The following is a 13,895-nucleotide window of genomic DNA, read 5'->3' on the forward strand; positions in this document are numbered from 1 at the left end:
CTCTTAGTTCGTTAAGCGTGAATCCCCACAATTCCGCTTTGTTAAATATCAAAATCATTTGGCAACATATATTCCAATATTTGCAGAAAATAAAAAGGAATTTAAATACAAGAAAGCAGCAACCTTAATTATAAAAACTTACGTGATTGTTCTTGGTTTGAAGACACGCGCGTGTTGGAGCAGGCGTGTTAGGGCAGCAGCAGTTTTTTTTTTTCTTTATTTTTCTGGGCTTCCTTCCTTTTCTTTTTCTGGGCCGGGTCCCTCCCTTTTCTTTCTGTTTTTTCTTCTTCTTTTTTTTTTGGGCCGGGTCCCTCCTCTTTTTTTTTTTTTTTTTTTTTTCTTTCGGGTCTTCTTCTCTTTTCTTTCTTCTGGTTTTCCTTCTTCTTCTGGTCTTCCTCTCCTAATCTGCAAGTGGCGGGGGGCAGAAAAACTGCAAGATAGGCAGCAGCTTCGGGCAGGTGTACAGGCGGCTGTAGGGAGAGAGCAGGCGGGCTGGTGCGCGGGGGAGCGTCGCTCGGCGGGCTGGTACGCAGTCGGGTTGCAGGCGGGTACGCAAAAGCAGCAGCGGGTGGTGGCGTCTGGGCGCGGGAGCGCTGGGGAGGAGGCCGGAAGGGCTGGGCTTCTGGGTTTGCAGGTACTGCTGGAGCGAGGGAGGCAACGCGGGGCAGGGGCGTGTGCAGCGTGGGCTGCTGGTGTGGTGGCAGTAGCAAGCAGAAAGCTTGCGGGTTTATGTAGGCTGCAGGGGAGGAGGCCGGAAGAAGGATCTGGAGGTCCAGCCGGTGAGGTGAGGTGAGGCTGAGGCCGGGTTGGGAATTTTTTTTGTTTTCTTGTTTTGGGTTGGCGGCAGAGAAGAAAAAGGGTTTTTTTTTTTTTTCTGAAGCGAGGGTTAGAACTCGTGCTGATAACGTGTTGTAGGAGAATAGAATTGTGTGTTATCATTGATAATAGGAGCCCTTTAAATAGGGAGTTACAAGGTACCCAAAAAGGTAATAGAATCTGATTAGAATTGAATACCTAGAACACATTCCTATTCCAACTCTAAACCCTAGTTTGTAGAGGCACACTATGTCGACATCCTTCAACATAAATAATCCTGAGTTTCCATCTTTTTTCTTTGAAAAGTATGCTGCTTTTATTTTGTTGTGTAACCCTGCGAGGAAGTGGACAAGGGAAAGATGGCATCTTTTTTTTTCCGTATCGTGGGTGACTCCTACCCCCTCGTACGGCACCGAATAAAAGTAAAAATAAAAACCCGAAAACCAAGTGTATAATTATTTTCTCAAAAAGAATACTAGTACACTTTAAGGTGGTGTTTGTTACACAGGATTGGACATTCTTATCTAATCCAATCTCAGTTATCCCATGTTTGGCAGCAAGGGGACTCTTTTTAATGAGACTCCACAGTCCCAAAAACCACTCCGACACCTTCTTCCGCAAACCCACCAAAAACCATGGGATTGTGTAAGCCACTCTCACTCGATCTACTCTTCCTTTCCGTTCGTCGTTCTCTCATCATTCTCAACCTGTAATTCAACCTCAATCGATCTATTATTTCATTTCTACACCCCTATGGCGGCGCCGTTACTAGCCACCCAACCAAACACAGCTCCCATGCAGACTGGGTGATGGAAAACCTCAGAAAGGATCCCAAATTTGAGCCCTCAGTAGTGAGATTCTCTCTCCACACCCACCAATCGGACCAGCTGAGGCTAGAGGCACGTCTGCGACCAGAAGACGAATCGAACCCAACAGGTGAGCTGGCCGGAGGTGGCGTGACAGCGGAGTTCTGATCATGTCACCGTTTGGAGCTTTGCTGGTTTTGCAGGTTGGTGGTGTTGAAGCTTTGCTGGTGTTGAAGGTTTTGCAGGTTGGTTCTATATTTAATCCCGCTGGCACCAAACATGGGTCAAGGCACTCTATAGCTTAACCTGGCTTGAAGAGTGGAGTGCGGTTATTGTTACTCTATCATTTTTTTTGTTCACTCTACTTTATTACGCTCTACATTTTAATTTTAATATTAAATTCACTTATTTAATTGATTTCTTTTTCCATAAATATTCTTATATGATCGTTGTATTGTCTTTTTGTTTGGGCGGTTTGATCCTAGAAGTGTTTCGGAGACTTTGTGGTGTCTCTAATGAAGTTTCGTATCGATTGACGTAGTCTTTGGTGTTAGTTAGCGTGTTTCAAATTTAAATGCTTTTGTATTTTGTGTTGTATTGAGTGTGACATTGATGTGATTAAGTAAGGAGTTGTGTTGAGCGGATTTTGGCGATATGTGCTTATGTTGGTTAGTTGGTTTGTGTGTGAAAGAAGCAATGTGATTCAGAGGTGAGTAAATCTCACATTATTTTGGGTGATAGACTAGTTTTAGTAGGATTAATTGTTAGTTGTAAAATCATATTCATTGCAAATTGATATTTGTTTTTAAGTAAAGGGAAATTCATTATAGACCCAATTCCTATAAAATCTAATGGAGAAAACCTACATACTATTTTTTTTTTCAATCTACACCCAATTATTGTCAACTAGGATAAAATATTGCCTTTTTTTTTTCCTAAATTACACATATTACCACTATTTAAAGCTGATAAACATTAGTCAACTAGCAAAATTAATGTTCTCTTTAAATACCTTAATTGTGTTTTAAGAAAACTGAAATTAGGAGAGAATTGAGTTGTATTTTCATTGATAATATGGGCTTCTTTATATAGAGGATTACAAGGAAAGAATCTGCGTCTTACAACATGTTTCTCGAAAGTGGATATATAACTTCCTCAAATGATGCTACTAACATTTTTCTCGAAAATGGATTTAAGCAATGACTTAGTAACCAAGGAATGTAGCAAACTTTTGAGCTACCGAATTTTCCAAGGAATTTAGAAGGTTACTAAGCTATGAAACGAATATATACCATCGATGACAACAAGTAAAGAATTTCTATTTATTCCTCTTTATTGAATCAATGTGGTTCCGTAGATTAAATCTCCTTTATTTGAACATGATATGATTAAATAATGGATACGTACGTTTCCACTGATATATGACTACTGTAGCTCCATTTTTCCCCAACCAAACATCTTACTACTCACAGTTTCTACATGCTCGTTCATCAAAAAAAGATTCTACATGCATGCTATATCAGGAGCGAATTAGCTTCAAAAGAGTGATACTTCGCTTAACTGTAAGCCATCTCTCTCTCTCTCTCTCTCTCTCTCTGTTTCACCTTCCAGAGAATTGCACAGCAGTTTCTAATTTAACCAAATTTAATTAACCTAGGAGTCTATATAAAAGATCAATTTCATAACCATTAAGTTTTTGGTAAAAATATGTGCTCTTTTCATTTTTCAGTTCCACACACTCTTGGATGCATGTATATAACCCATGCAGTTTTTCACTGATATGATCCACTCCACATAGCTAGCCACATTTTGTAGGATATGAGTGGAAAATGAAAGTTAATGTAATTAGGAATAGTAGTATGAAGTTTAGTTGGAGTACAGAAGATGAAGATGCGCAAAACCAAGATATAATAATTGATTATTTACTTTTATTTTCTTGGGTGCAGGTGGAGGTTCAATTTGGAACCATTGTCTGGCCCACAAGCACACAATTCTGTACCGCCTGGAATTCAATTGATGGCTACTGGTAATGGAGATCCAATGGCAAGTGCACATACTGCCATCAACATTCACTCGATACATTCGCATCGTTTTCTAGAAAACAACAATAGTATGTAGCCAATCTTCCTTCTACTCTTACCTAGATTATGTGTGTTAATCATGCATGCTTCTCAAGTTCTCATACATGAATACATGATCATGAAGTATTTTACCACTTTGACAGGAAAAGGTTAAGGTAAATAAAGTCGACACTAGAGTAAAACAACTAGGTTCTCGATTGAGCAATTGAGTTCTAATAAATTGCATCTGTGCCATGCATGCAGGGAAGTATTGGTGGATTTTGCAGAGATTTTATCACCTCCAATATTTGAAACAAAGATAAAAGATGATAGCTATTATATATTCTTCTGCGTTTTGAATGGACCTAATATATTATGTATATATTCAACAAATTAATTACAGAACTTGATCAATTGTCCTTTATAAAATCCTACACAGGAGAGCTATACCTTAATACATGTGTGCCACTCTCTAAGTATGCACTAAAAGGCAATTGGGAAGCTGCTGAACGAATCTTGAAGGAGGATCCGAGTCTTTTGACTTCTAGCATAACAAGAGGGGAGGACACTGTCCTTCACATTGCAGCAGGAGCAAGACATGTTCGCTTTGTGGAGAAGCTGGTCGAAATGATGGAAGAACTGAATGGAAACGAGACATGTTCACAAAACTTGGCACTGAAAGACATCAATGGAAACACTGCCTTCAGCATTGCTGCTGCAGCTGGAAGTATTGAAATTGCAGAGATTTTGATCAAGAAGAATAAGGATTTGCCAATAATTCGAGGTGCTGCAGGAATGACACCACTCTATATGGCTGCCTTGTTGGGACAGTCTGTAATGGCAGATAACCTGTACTCTAGAACCAAGGAAAGGTTGGAGGAATTCGACCGCCAAGCGTTGTTTTTTACTTGTATCGATAATGGTCTGTACGGTAAGATATACTAAACAATTCATCCTCCACATATTCAATATAGTGTTTGCATTTCTAATGATCTTTTAATCTGTTTCTTTGTAAATTATGCAGATCTAGCTTTGAAGATTCTAAGAAGTGACAGAGCATTAGCTAAGGCTTATAATGCAAAAGAGGAAACAGCTTTGCATATCTTGGCTAGAACGCCTTCAGACTTCACCAGCCAAAGTCCAGGAACGTGGAGTAGACTCATCAACTCATGTGAGTCGGTTCTTTAAAAGTTAATATTACCTCTGTGCATGTCATTTTGAACCCTGTGGCTTATGGTTTTCAACCTTTTATTCATAAGTTATCCCAGATTGGAATTTCTCATACAATAGAAACTTGTAACAAGTCAATGAAGCCCTTCAACTAGTCCAATGCCTTTGGACAGAAATCTTGAGAAATGATCATGACGATGTGATGAGACTAATCAAACATCCTTCAAGATTACTGTTCGACGCTACAAAATTAGGAAATTATGAGTTCCTGGCAGTGCTCATTAACTCTTATCCTGACTTAATATGGCAACTTGATGACAAAAATCGGAGTATGATCCATGTTGCTGTTTTGCATCGTCATGCAAGTATCTTCAATTTAGTGCATGAGATAGGTTCCATCAAGGATATCATAGTGACATTTACTGATGATGAAGAGAGTAATAACATTTTACATATGGCTGCAAAATTAGCACCTCCAAATCAACTCAACCTTGTATCAGGAGCAGCCCTTCAAATGCAGCGAGAGTTGGTATGGTTTGAGGTACTTCGATCTCCCACTAAGCCTACAATTATTTCATACTAGCTAGGACGTACATTCACTTTGACATTTCTCAATTTCTTTGCCAAATTGTCATGCATTCTTTTTATATCTTTGATGTTTCAGGAAGTGAAAAAGATTGTACAACCTAACTCCATAGAGATGAAAAACAAGAAAGGAAAAACACCACGAGAATTGTTCACAAGTGAGCATGAAGGGTTGTTACACAAAGGAGAAGCATGGATGAAGGACACTGCAAGTTCATGCATGATTGTTGCGGCTCTTATCGCAGCTATTGTGTTTTCAGCTGCATTTAGCGTACCTGGTGGTACATCTGATAATACAGGACAGCCAAACTTTCTAAAAGAGACTGCTTTCCTATTCTTTGCCATAGCAGATGGAGTAGCACTCGTTTCCTCTTCAACTTCAATACTGATGTTCTTGTTCATCCTCACATCGCGTTACGCTGAAGGTGATTTCCTCAAATCGTTACCGTTGAAGTTGATGATAGGACTCGCATCACTTTTCATATCTATAGCATCTATGATGGTAGCTTTTAGCGCAACCTTCTATTTAGACTGTCACTATGGATTAGGATGGGTCCCAAATCTTATATTTGTATTTGCATTTGTCCCGGTTGCTTTGTTTGCTTTTCTGCAGTTTCCTCTCTTGTCTGATATGTGTTCTTCAACATATTGTTCAAGTCTTTTATTTCAGCCATGGAAACATATGATCGAGTGATCGATTAGAAAGTCAAGGCTGTATTGTTGTACACATAATAGAGATCGAAGTGGAGTTGTTTTATTTGAGCTCATTTTTCATATCATATAAAGGACAAATGAAGTCATATCGTTGCAAAGCATGGCGATCAACGAATGCTATAAATCAGACTCAAAGAATACCTTATAACCAACCTGAAAAGGATTTACTTTTTGTTAAGTTAGAGTACTTTTTCTATTAAGCAACCTTCCGAAACTCAAGCGGTTCAAAAACCCTATGAAGGCCGATTTTTTAGCTGTGCTGGGCCCTAATTAAGGCTCGTTCTCTTTTCTACCCCATCCCACACATCTTTAATGCTAATGAGGTTTGAATCCTAGACCTCCAAGATGCTAGTTTAACTAGCTAGCCAACTGATTAGCGGCTCACCAACAAGATACTACGGCTCATGCTTCTTTAATTTTTTTTTTCCTTATTCGACTTGCCATTGATCAAACTCGGTTTCACTATTTTATTGAACCCAACAGATTAATTACTTATAAGAAGCCTAAACCAATTTATATACCCATTTAATTAATATAAAAATTGATGTTACAAAAATTATTCTCCAATTTTGTCGGTCAACAAACAAAAAATGACCCTGTAGGTTTCAACTAAGTACATCGATGAATATTTAGCCTCTTAGGATTATCCAGAAGTCAAGTAGTAACACCTAGTAGCTGTTCTTAACTACGTGGATTAGCTAGATATGTTTGAATCAATTCAACATATTTATTACACCTTTAGTTGTAGTTCGCACTACTAGAAAAACAGGTCATTTCACACGGATTAGGCCTCATCATGGGCCGGGCTAGGACCAGCCCTACCCTAAAATTTAGGGCTTAGGGTAGGGCCGGGTCGAGCTTTGACCAAGTCAACAGAGATTAGGGCCGAGGCCTCAAAATGCAAACCCTTACCCACCCTTAAGGCCCATTCTGCAAGGGCCAAAAGGGCAGGGTCGGGCCAGCCTTTCTGAATAGGGTCGGGCCGTCCTTTTGTCTAACTCACATAAAACCAAATGTTGCTAACTATTAAAAAAAAAAAAACACACATTCACTGAACACTTTGATATTTCAGAACTTGAGTTAATTACAAATAATTACAAATCCCACATAAAAAGTCAGAAACTCACATTCTGACTGATTAATTGCTCTGTGGCACTAAGTCACTAAGGCTACAAAAACTTATTTGATACAAGAACTGACCAAGTCCTCATCAATTCCCAAAAAGTTGTAATGATACAAAAATTGTATCAATTCCCAAAAAGTTAAATGTAATTCAACACCTGCAAAAGCTTTGCACAATCAAGTCTTCACCAAACAAAGAACCTGCACAAAAATATATAAATAAGGATTAAATACTTGTTACTTCTCAAACTTTTGTCTGAAAAACAGTTTAGTCCCTCGCCTTTCAAATTAAACTGGATGGTCCTTATTCTTTTTAATTCTCATACAACATGTCTAAAATGACTATTCCACCCCCAAGATCCTTTTTTTTACTTTTTCTCTCTCTTTTTTTTATTTTTCTCTCTTTTTTATTTATTTTTTCTGCTTTTCTCTCTCTCCCTCTCCACAAATCGATCTTGTCCTCCTCACTACTCTCTATAATTTTCCATCTCTTTTGTTTTTGCTGGTGTGGTCCCACCCCTTACACATTCGTGATTACATTCTCATCTTCATCTTCTTCTTCAACCCTCTAGAACCCACCACTAAATGGGTCTTTGTCTTCCTCGCCACTATTGACAATTTCCCAACGGATTCGCGATCTTGGCGTTGCAGATATTGATCTCAAGAGCAGGGACCTCATGAATTGCTGGATTGAATTCGGCGGGTCGAGTCGAGTCTTCAACATATCCGTTTCGTATTCTAATCTCAAACCCAGAGAACCGCTTGGTTAGTTCCCTCTCGATCTTGATCAGTACGTCAATGACTTCATGTACGTCGGGTTTTCCAGGTCGACCCAGGGAAGCACCAAAATCCACAACGTTGACTGGTGGAGCTTCAGCTTGTCTTTCGATTCAACTCCCTCAATCAGCTCAGCAGCACCGCTGCCTCCGACGACTACTCTGATGAACCCAACCGCCAACTCAGTCAAATTTGCACCGCCTTCTTTGGCTCCAACTAGCTCTGATTCAGCTTCTAGTACTAGTACTACACAAAAGAACAGTAAGTCTTCTTGCCATAACCAGCTTTGCAAGCAAGGTCCGGGAACTGTTGCTGGTGTGGTCACAGCTAGGGCTTTCATTTTGGCAGCTGAATCTGGAGAAAGAGAGCGATGATCGGAAGCAGGGTCAACCGACGGTGTCTTCTAACATTACGAGATTGCCTTTCGGTTAGTTCTTCAACTTTTCCGACTAGTTTTATCAATTGTTTGTAAAATGGTAGTTTCAGTGTGTTGTTATTGCTCGATCTGATCTGGGTGTTTCTGATCATTCGTAATATGTTGGATGATGATAGTGAGGTGGCTTATTGGTGGGAGTGGTGGAGGATGAGGAGGAGGAGAGGTGGCTGAGCTTAGTAGGGACGACGACGGATGTGGAGATGGAATTGTGGTGGCGGAGCTTCCATGAGGGGTGGAGGGGGCCCACCAAGCGCTGCAGAGTGGTAGTGAGTGTGGTGGATCGAGTGGATAAACTCAAGGTCGGATACGAGCTTGGAGAGAGAGAGAGAGAGAGAGAGAGAGAACTAACAAGAAAAAAAAAAGAGAAAAAAAAAAGAGAGATAAAAATTTAAAGAAGAGAGAGAAAAATAAAAAAAAAAAGATCTTGGGGGTAGAATAGTCATTTTAGACCTGTTGTGTGAGAATTAGAGAGAATAAGAACTATCCAATTTAATTTGAAAGGCGAGGGACTAAACTGTTTTTCAGGCAAAAGTTTGAAGAGTAACAAGTATTTAATCCTATAAATAATTTAGAAACTAGACATATATTGCAGTTCACACAAAAAAAACAAAAACAAAACATACCAACTGGACACATATATATACATATTTAGTGATTTAACACACACTAAAAATAAAGCACAACAGTCACACACCTTTCAAAAACAAAAGAATTTGCAGACAAACAAAACATAAACAAAACATACCAGATCTGAAAAACACAATAACACACCTTTCCTTAATCTAAAGCACAACAGTCACACACATTTCCAAAAAACAGAATTTGAAGACAAACAAAACAAACTAGATCCGAAAAACACAGTAACACACCTTTCCTCAATCTCCAATTGACTCGACCCCTTCTGTGTTTGAATTAGCACGCTCAAGTGCAATCATCCATTCCGGTCTTGCTAGTTTTGCATTTTGTTCCTCTTCAGCTCGAAGCTCATCTTGGTCTTTGTCTTGCTGCCTTGCTTCTGCCAGCTTCCAGTCTTTCAAGAAAATCAGTGCTTGAATTGTGGCTGGGCACAGACTTGTCCTCTTCTCCTATACAACTCTTCCACAGGCACTAAAAGCTGCTTCTGATGCTACTGTTGAAACTAGAATAGATATCAGGTCACGAGGTATCAAACAAAGCACGGGATAGACTTCTTCATGAGATCTCCACCAACCTAAAAGGTTAAATTCACATCCATCAACAACTTCAAGTGTAGGCATATCAATATAATATTGTCAATCAGAACTTGAAGAGGTAAAAGTAGAAGTTGCTGTTTTAGCCTTTTTTAAGACCTCTTCAGCAAAGTCTTCATCTTCATCATTAGGTAAAACAATAGAATCAGAAGAAGATGCAAGTAAATTAGAGCTTATACTAGAGGTTGGAACCGCAGGCACTATATTATCCTTGTACACTTCGTGCAATTCAAACAATTGATGCTTTAAACTAGAGATAGCAGTTTCAATTTCCCAATCTTCAACACCCATACTTTTCATCCATTGGCTAATTGCAAAAAACTTATATCTAGGATCCATAGCAGCAGTAAGACAAAATACGGGAGGAAATCGTTTCCAATACTTAGCAAATTTAGACTTCATGGTCTCCAAAGCAGCAGCAATTACATAATATTTAGCATATTTATTAAAAGCTACATTGATACTTACTAAGCAAGGAATAACACGACATGATATCGGATAATACACACCACACAAAGTTTTTGTTGAAGAATCAAAAATTTTTAAAAAGTGACACACAATTGAAGCAACTAACCAATCTTCATCAGTGGGAAGTGCTAAAGTGGGATGACGATTAGATTGGTTTAGTTTTTGAACATATTGATTCAAAAAAAATTTAAAACGAAAGCGATTAAGGTTTGAACCGAGCATTTGAACAAAAAACCAAAGATTTTGTCAATTGAGACAAAACTTCCTTCAAGCCCTCCCAAGGTCTCGGGAACACTTGTAGGATCAATTTAACAAAATTATACTACGATCCAAAGGTCGGATCCTTACAGATTGCAAATCGAGAAAACCAAAACTACGTAAACCTAGCCTGCTTCAAATGATCATGACATGGCCCCATAATATATCAACATACTCGTATCGACGAGTGGAGACAACTATGAAAGCAGAACCCCAAAAACTGAACGGATGCACCGCAGTCCATGGCTGCGAGTGAGCTCTACATGCCGCTGGCAACCCCCCAAATTGAGTCATGAAACCTATGCCAAAATGTTCATCTCAACATGTACAACTTCACAACTAGCATAAAGTTAAAATCTAAGCCATTTGGCCGGAATTTACCTCGAAAGTTTAAGAAGTCGGAAAAACCCGAAATTGGATTTTTGATCGATTCTCCCTCCTCTCTGCAAATCAGTTCAACCCACTTGGAGGGGATGATCAGAGTTTCCTGCGCTTCAAGAAATGACAGGTGGCAGGAGGACGGAGAAATTAAGGCGGACCAAAAACCCTTTGCCGCCCTTGTAGCTTCGTCCAGGTGGCTATTCGCCGTAAACCATCAACACAAACTTGAAGAGGCAGTTCGAATGAGACAGGTGGCGGCCAAATTGGTGGCCGAACGGCGAAGATATGTCCGGAAGAAGAAAACAGGTCGGAGGGAGGCTCGGGAGAGAAAATCGGATCCGGTTTCCTTTTATGGAAATTTACGGTTTTCTGAAAAATATCCGAATCTTTCCTATTTATCCAAAAATGGAAACTTTTTCCGTTGGCCATAACTTCTTCATTCGAACCCCGATTTTTGCGTTCTGCATGTTCACGAACTCGTATCGACGCACTCTATAACTTTTGTAAAGGAAGTTTCTGGAGAAACTTAACAAATAAAAAGTCAACACTTTGACCCCTCGAAAATAAAACATTTAGAGTAATTATTCATCCGAAACACTTCCGCTCTACCTTCGAACCACAAAATCGTACTAATGAACACTTAATTAATTTCAAGAAATTCCAAGAAATTAGTAACGAATTTCCAGGGTATTACAAGAGTAGCATTTTAATTTTATTTATTTTCTTTTTCTTTTTGTTTTTCTTTTGTATGCTAAGTGTCTCTATTTCCAATTACCCAAGGATTGTGGGTTAGCCACTAATCCCCTTGATACGATAATTTTGGGCTTAATCCTTCTCTATCTTGATAATGATATGTACGCTTGCGTAAATGTGTGTAAAGTCAGATATTAAATCTTCATTTTATAAAGATAAAAACAAATACACTTTTTTTTTTTTGAATGAGGTCATGGACCATATATTAATAGCAAGTTAGAATGACCATTACATATCATTCCACTGACATTAATAGACAAACAAGAAATTATGGTGGTACCACGGTGATACATAAGTATAGATCACTAATTAAACAAATAGTGCTCACTAAAAAACCGAGCCTATAAGCTTGCCACAAGACATAACAAATAAGTACGGAAAAAAAAAACGCCACAATGCCTAGCTCCCAAAAGTAGGGAATTATTTAGAAAAAAAAATCTATCTAATAACAGCCCAAAAGGCCTAAGGGAGAGCCAGCCAAGGCCCACTTGCAGCCCAACCTAGAACCAATCTCCTCAAGTCATGAAGAGACACGCACTAGCTCCGCGACCAAGCCATTGTCGTCCGTCGCCTGAGTATCATCCAGGAAGGAACCAAGCCGCCAACAGTCCAAATGATGACGCCCCGCCATCGCCTCTGCTTGGAACCGGAACCAGTCCGCTCTGCCATCCTTGAAAATGGTGCACACAAGCCGCCCCTCTAGCAGGATAAATTGATAAGTTCAAAAGCCGCCCACCAGTGAAGCCATCAGACCGAACTACTTTTGAAATCAGGCCATAGACACCACCCGTCTGACATCAGCCATGTCAGCAGCGCGACCGACGAGCAACGTATTGAAAAACGCTGACTAGGGTTTATAGGGAAGATAGCGGCTAGAGAGAGAAGCCTTGAAAGTTGGCACATTTTCTTTCATATAGTGGAATAAACCATTAGGAAACTAATCTTGGAAAACAAAGATTAGGAAAACTGTTCTAGAGTTTTATTTATTTTATTTTTCTAAATAGTTATATAAAATCAATTTTCAATTACAGATAGTAAGAAAAATACTCAAATTAAAATTTCAAAACCATGCCTAATTTTGGGATGGCCCGATCATGGCCAGTTTATTGGTCCGGTAGGAGTACGGCCATGCACGATAAGTGCTCTGGCCATGGGTCAGGGCTGGACTTAACATTTAAGTAAATGGACCGGCACATGAATGTCTGGCTTCACATTTAAGTTAATGGGCCAGCTCGAGCCCGAGTGCAATAATGAATTGGGCGGCTGAGCACTGCACAAATAGTCCTCCTAAAATGGGTCAGGACAGGCCAGCCCGTTTTCCACCTCTCATTTATAGTCAATACATCTTATAGAGATGGACCAAGGATATTAGAGATAAAACATAAAAAAATGACTTTTCCAAATGCAAATGATAATGACCCCAAGGCAAAAAAAGCAATGCGTTATAGAGAATTATTGGCACAACAAATAGAACTGCAAATACATCCTTCACTTTTTTATTCTATAGTGTTCATGTTGCACAAAATTAACTGAATGAATAGGTATATAATTCTTTCTTAATTAAAATACTTAGTTTTATGGCTTAGTCATTGAAGAGTTGTTCTTTTATTACTTTATGATTTACTTATTCATTCACCTTACTCAATTGCTAGGAGGCCAGTGTTAAAAAGTTTGGGATGGACATATGCATTAAAGATAAAGTTTTACATCTGCCATCACACTTTCTTCAGGTAGTAGAAAATTTTATTATTATTTTATTTTAAAAGTTTCATCCATTTGTATTTCCTTAGAGTTATTTATGTGTGTATGAAAATATATGCACCAGATACCTTTATCAGTTCCAAATAAATTGATACCTTTATCACAATAAGAAGTTTAGAGGATCCAAATCCAAACATTATCACAAGAATGTAAGGAAAGATGAGTGGAAAAGAAGTTTCAGATAGTGTAGGAGGAGTAGCACAAGAATGACCCAGTTACTTGATTGAACGTCCAACCAATTATTATACGAGTCAATAGATTTAATTAGGGTTTTTGTTATTAATGCACACAAGAATTTGTTAACCCATTGCCTCATTTCTAAATGGTAATCAAAGTTAATTGGATGAAAATAATCAATATTAAGGAAGTAGATCAAAGTTGATAGTAAGATGACCGCTCCAAGATAGGTTTAACATATGTAATTTTTATGCAAACCCTAGCTACCACGTTGTTGATAACTTGATGTTTTTGAAAGGATGATGATTCCCTCCAAATAAAAAAAATTAAAATTAAGCAAAAAGGTCAACCCAATTTTATAATTCAGCATGCAGTACCAAAT

The 13,895-nt window shown here is 38.8% G+C and overlaps 1 protein-coding gene across 2 annotated transcripts; it reads left to right on the forward strand.

Annotated features, from left to right (window-relative positions):
• The first annotated feature begins 2,940 nt into the window (after nt 1-2,940).
• Nucleotides 2,941-6,146, forward strand: LOC112165271 (ankyrin repeat-containing protein ITN1). 2 transcript variants are annotated; one of them, XM_040506754.1, is made up of 6 exons: nt 2,941-3,184; nt 3,569-3,732; nt 4,122-4,613; nt 4,707-4,853; nt 4,942-5,393; nt 5,517-6,128. In XM_040506754.1, the coding sequence occupies exons 2-5, from the start codon at nt 3,639-3,641 to the stop codon at nt 4,980-4,982; spliced, it is 774 nt and encodes a 257-aa protein (XP_040362688.1). In that variant the 5' UTR covers nt 2,941-3,184; nt 3,569-3,638; the 3' UTR covers nt 4,983-5,393; nt 5,517-6,128. The 2 variants fall into 2 exon arrangements, with proteins under 2 accessions (XP_040362688.1, XP_024200525.1); XM_024344757.2 differs by lacking the exons at nt 2,941-3,184; nt 3,569-3,732; nt 4,122-4,613; nt 4,707-4,853 and having other exon boundaries at nt 4,900-5,393; nt 5,517-6,146.
• The last annotated feature ends 7,749 nt before the right edge of the window (nt 6,147-13,895 follow it).

Source organism: Rosa chinensis, chromosome 5 (assembly GCF_002994745.2).
Source record: "Rosa chinensis cultivar Old Blush chromosome 5, RchiOBHm-V2, whole genome shotgun sequence".
NCBI classification, from domain to species: domain Eukaryota; kingdom Viridiplantae; phylum Streptophyta; class Magnoliopsida; order Rosales; family Rosaceae; genus Rosa; species Rosa chinensis.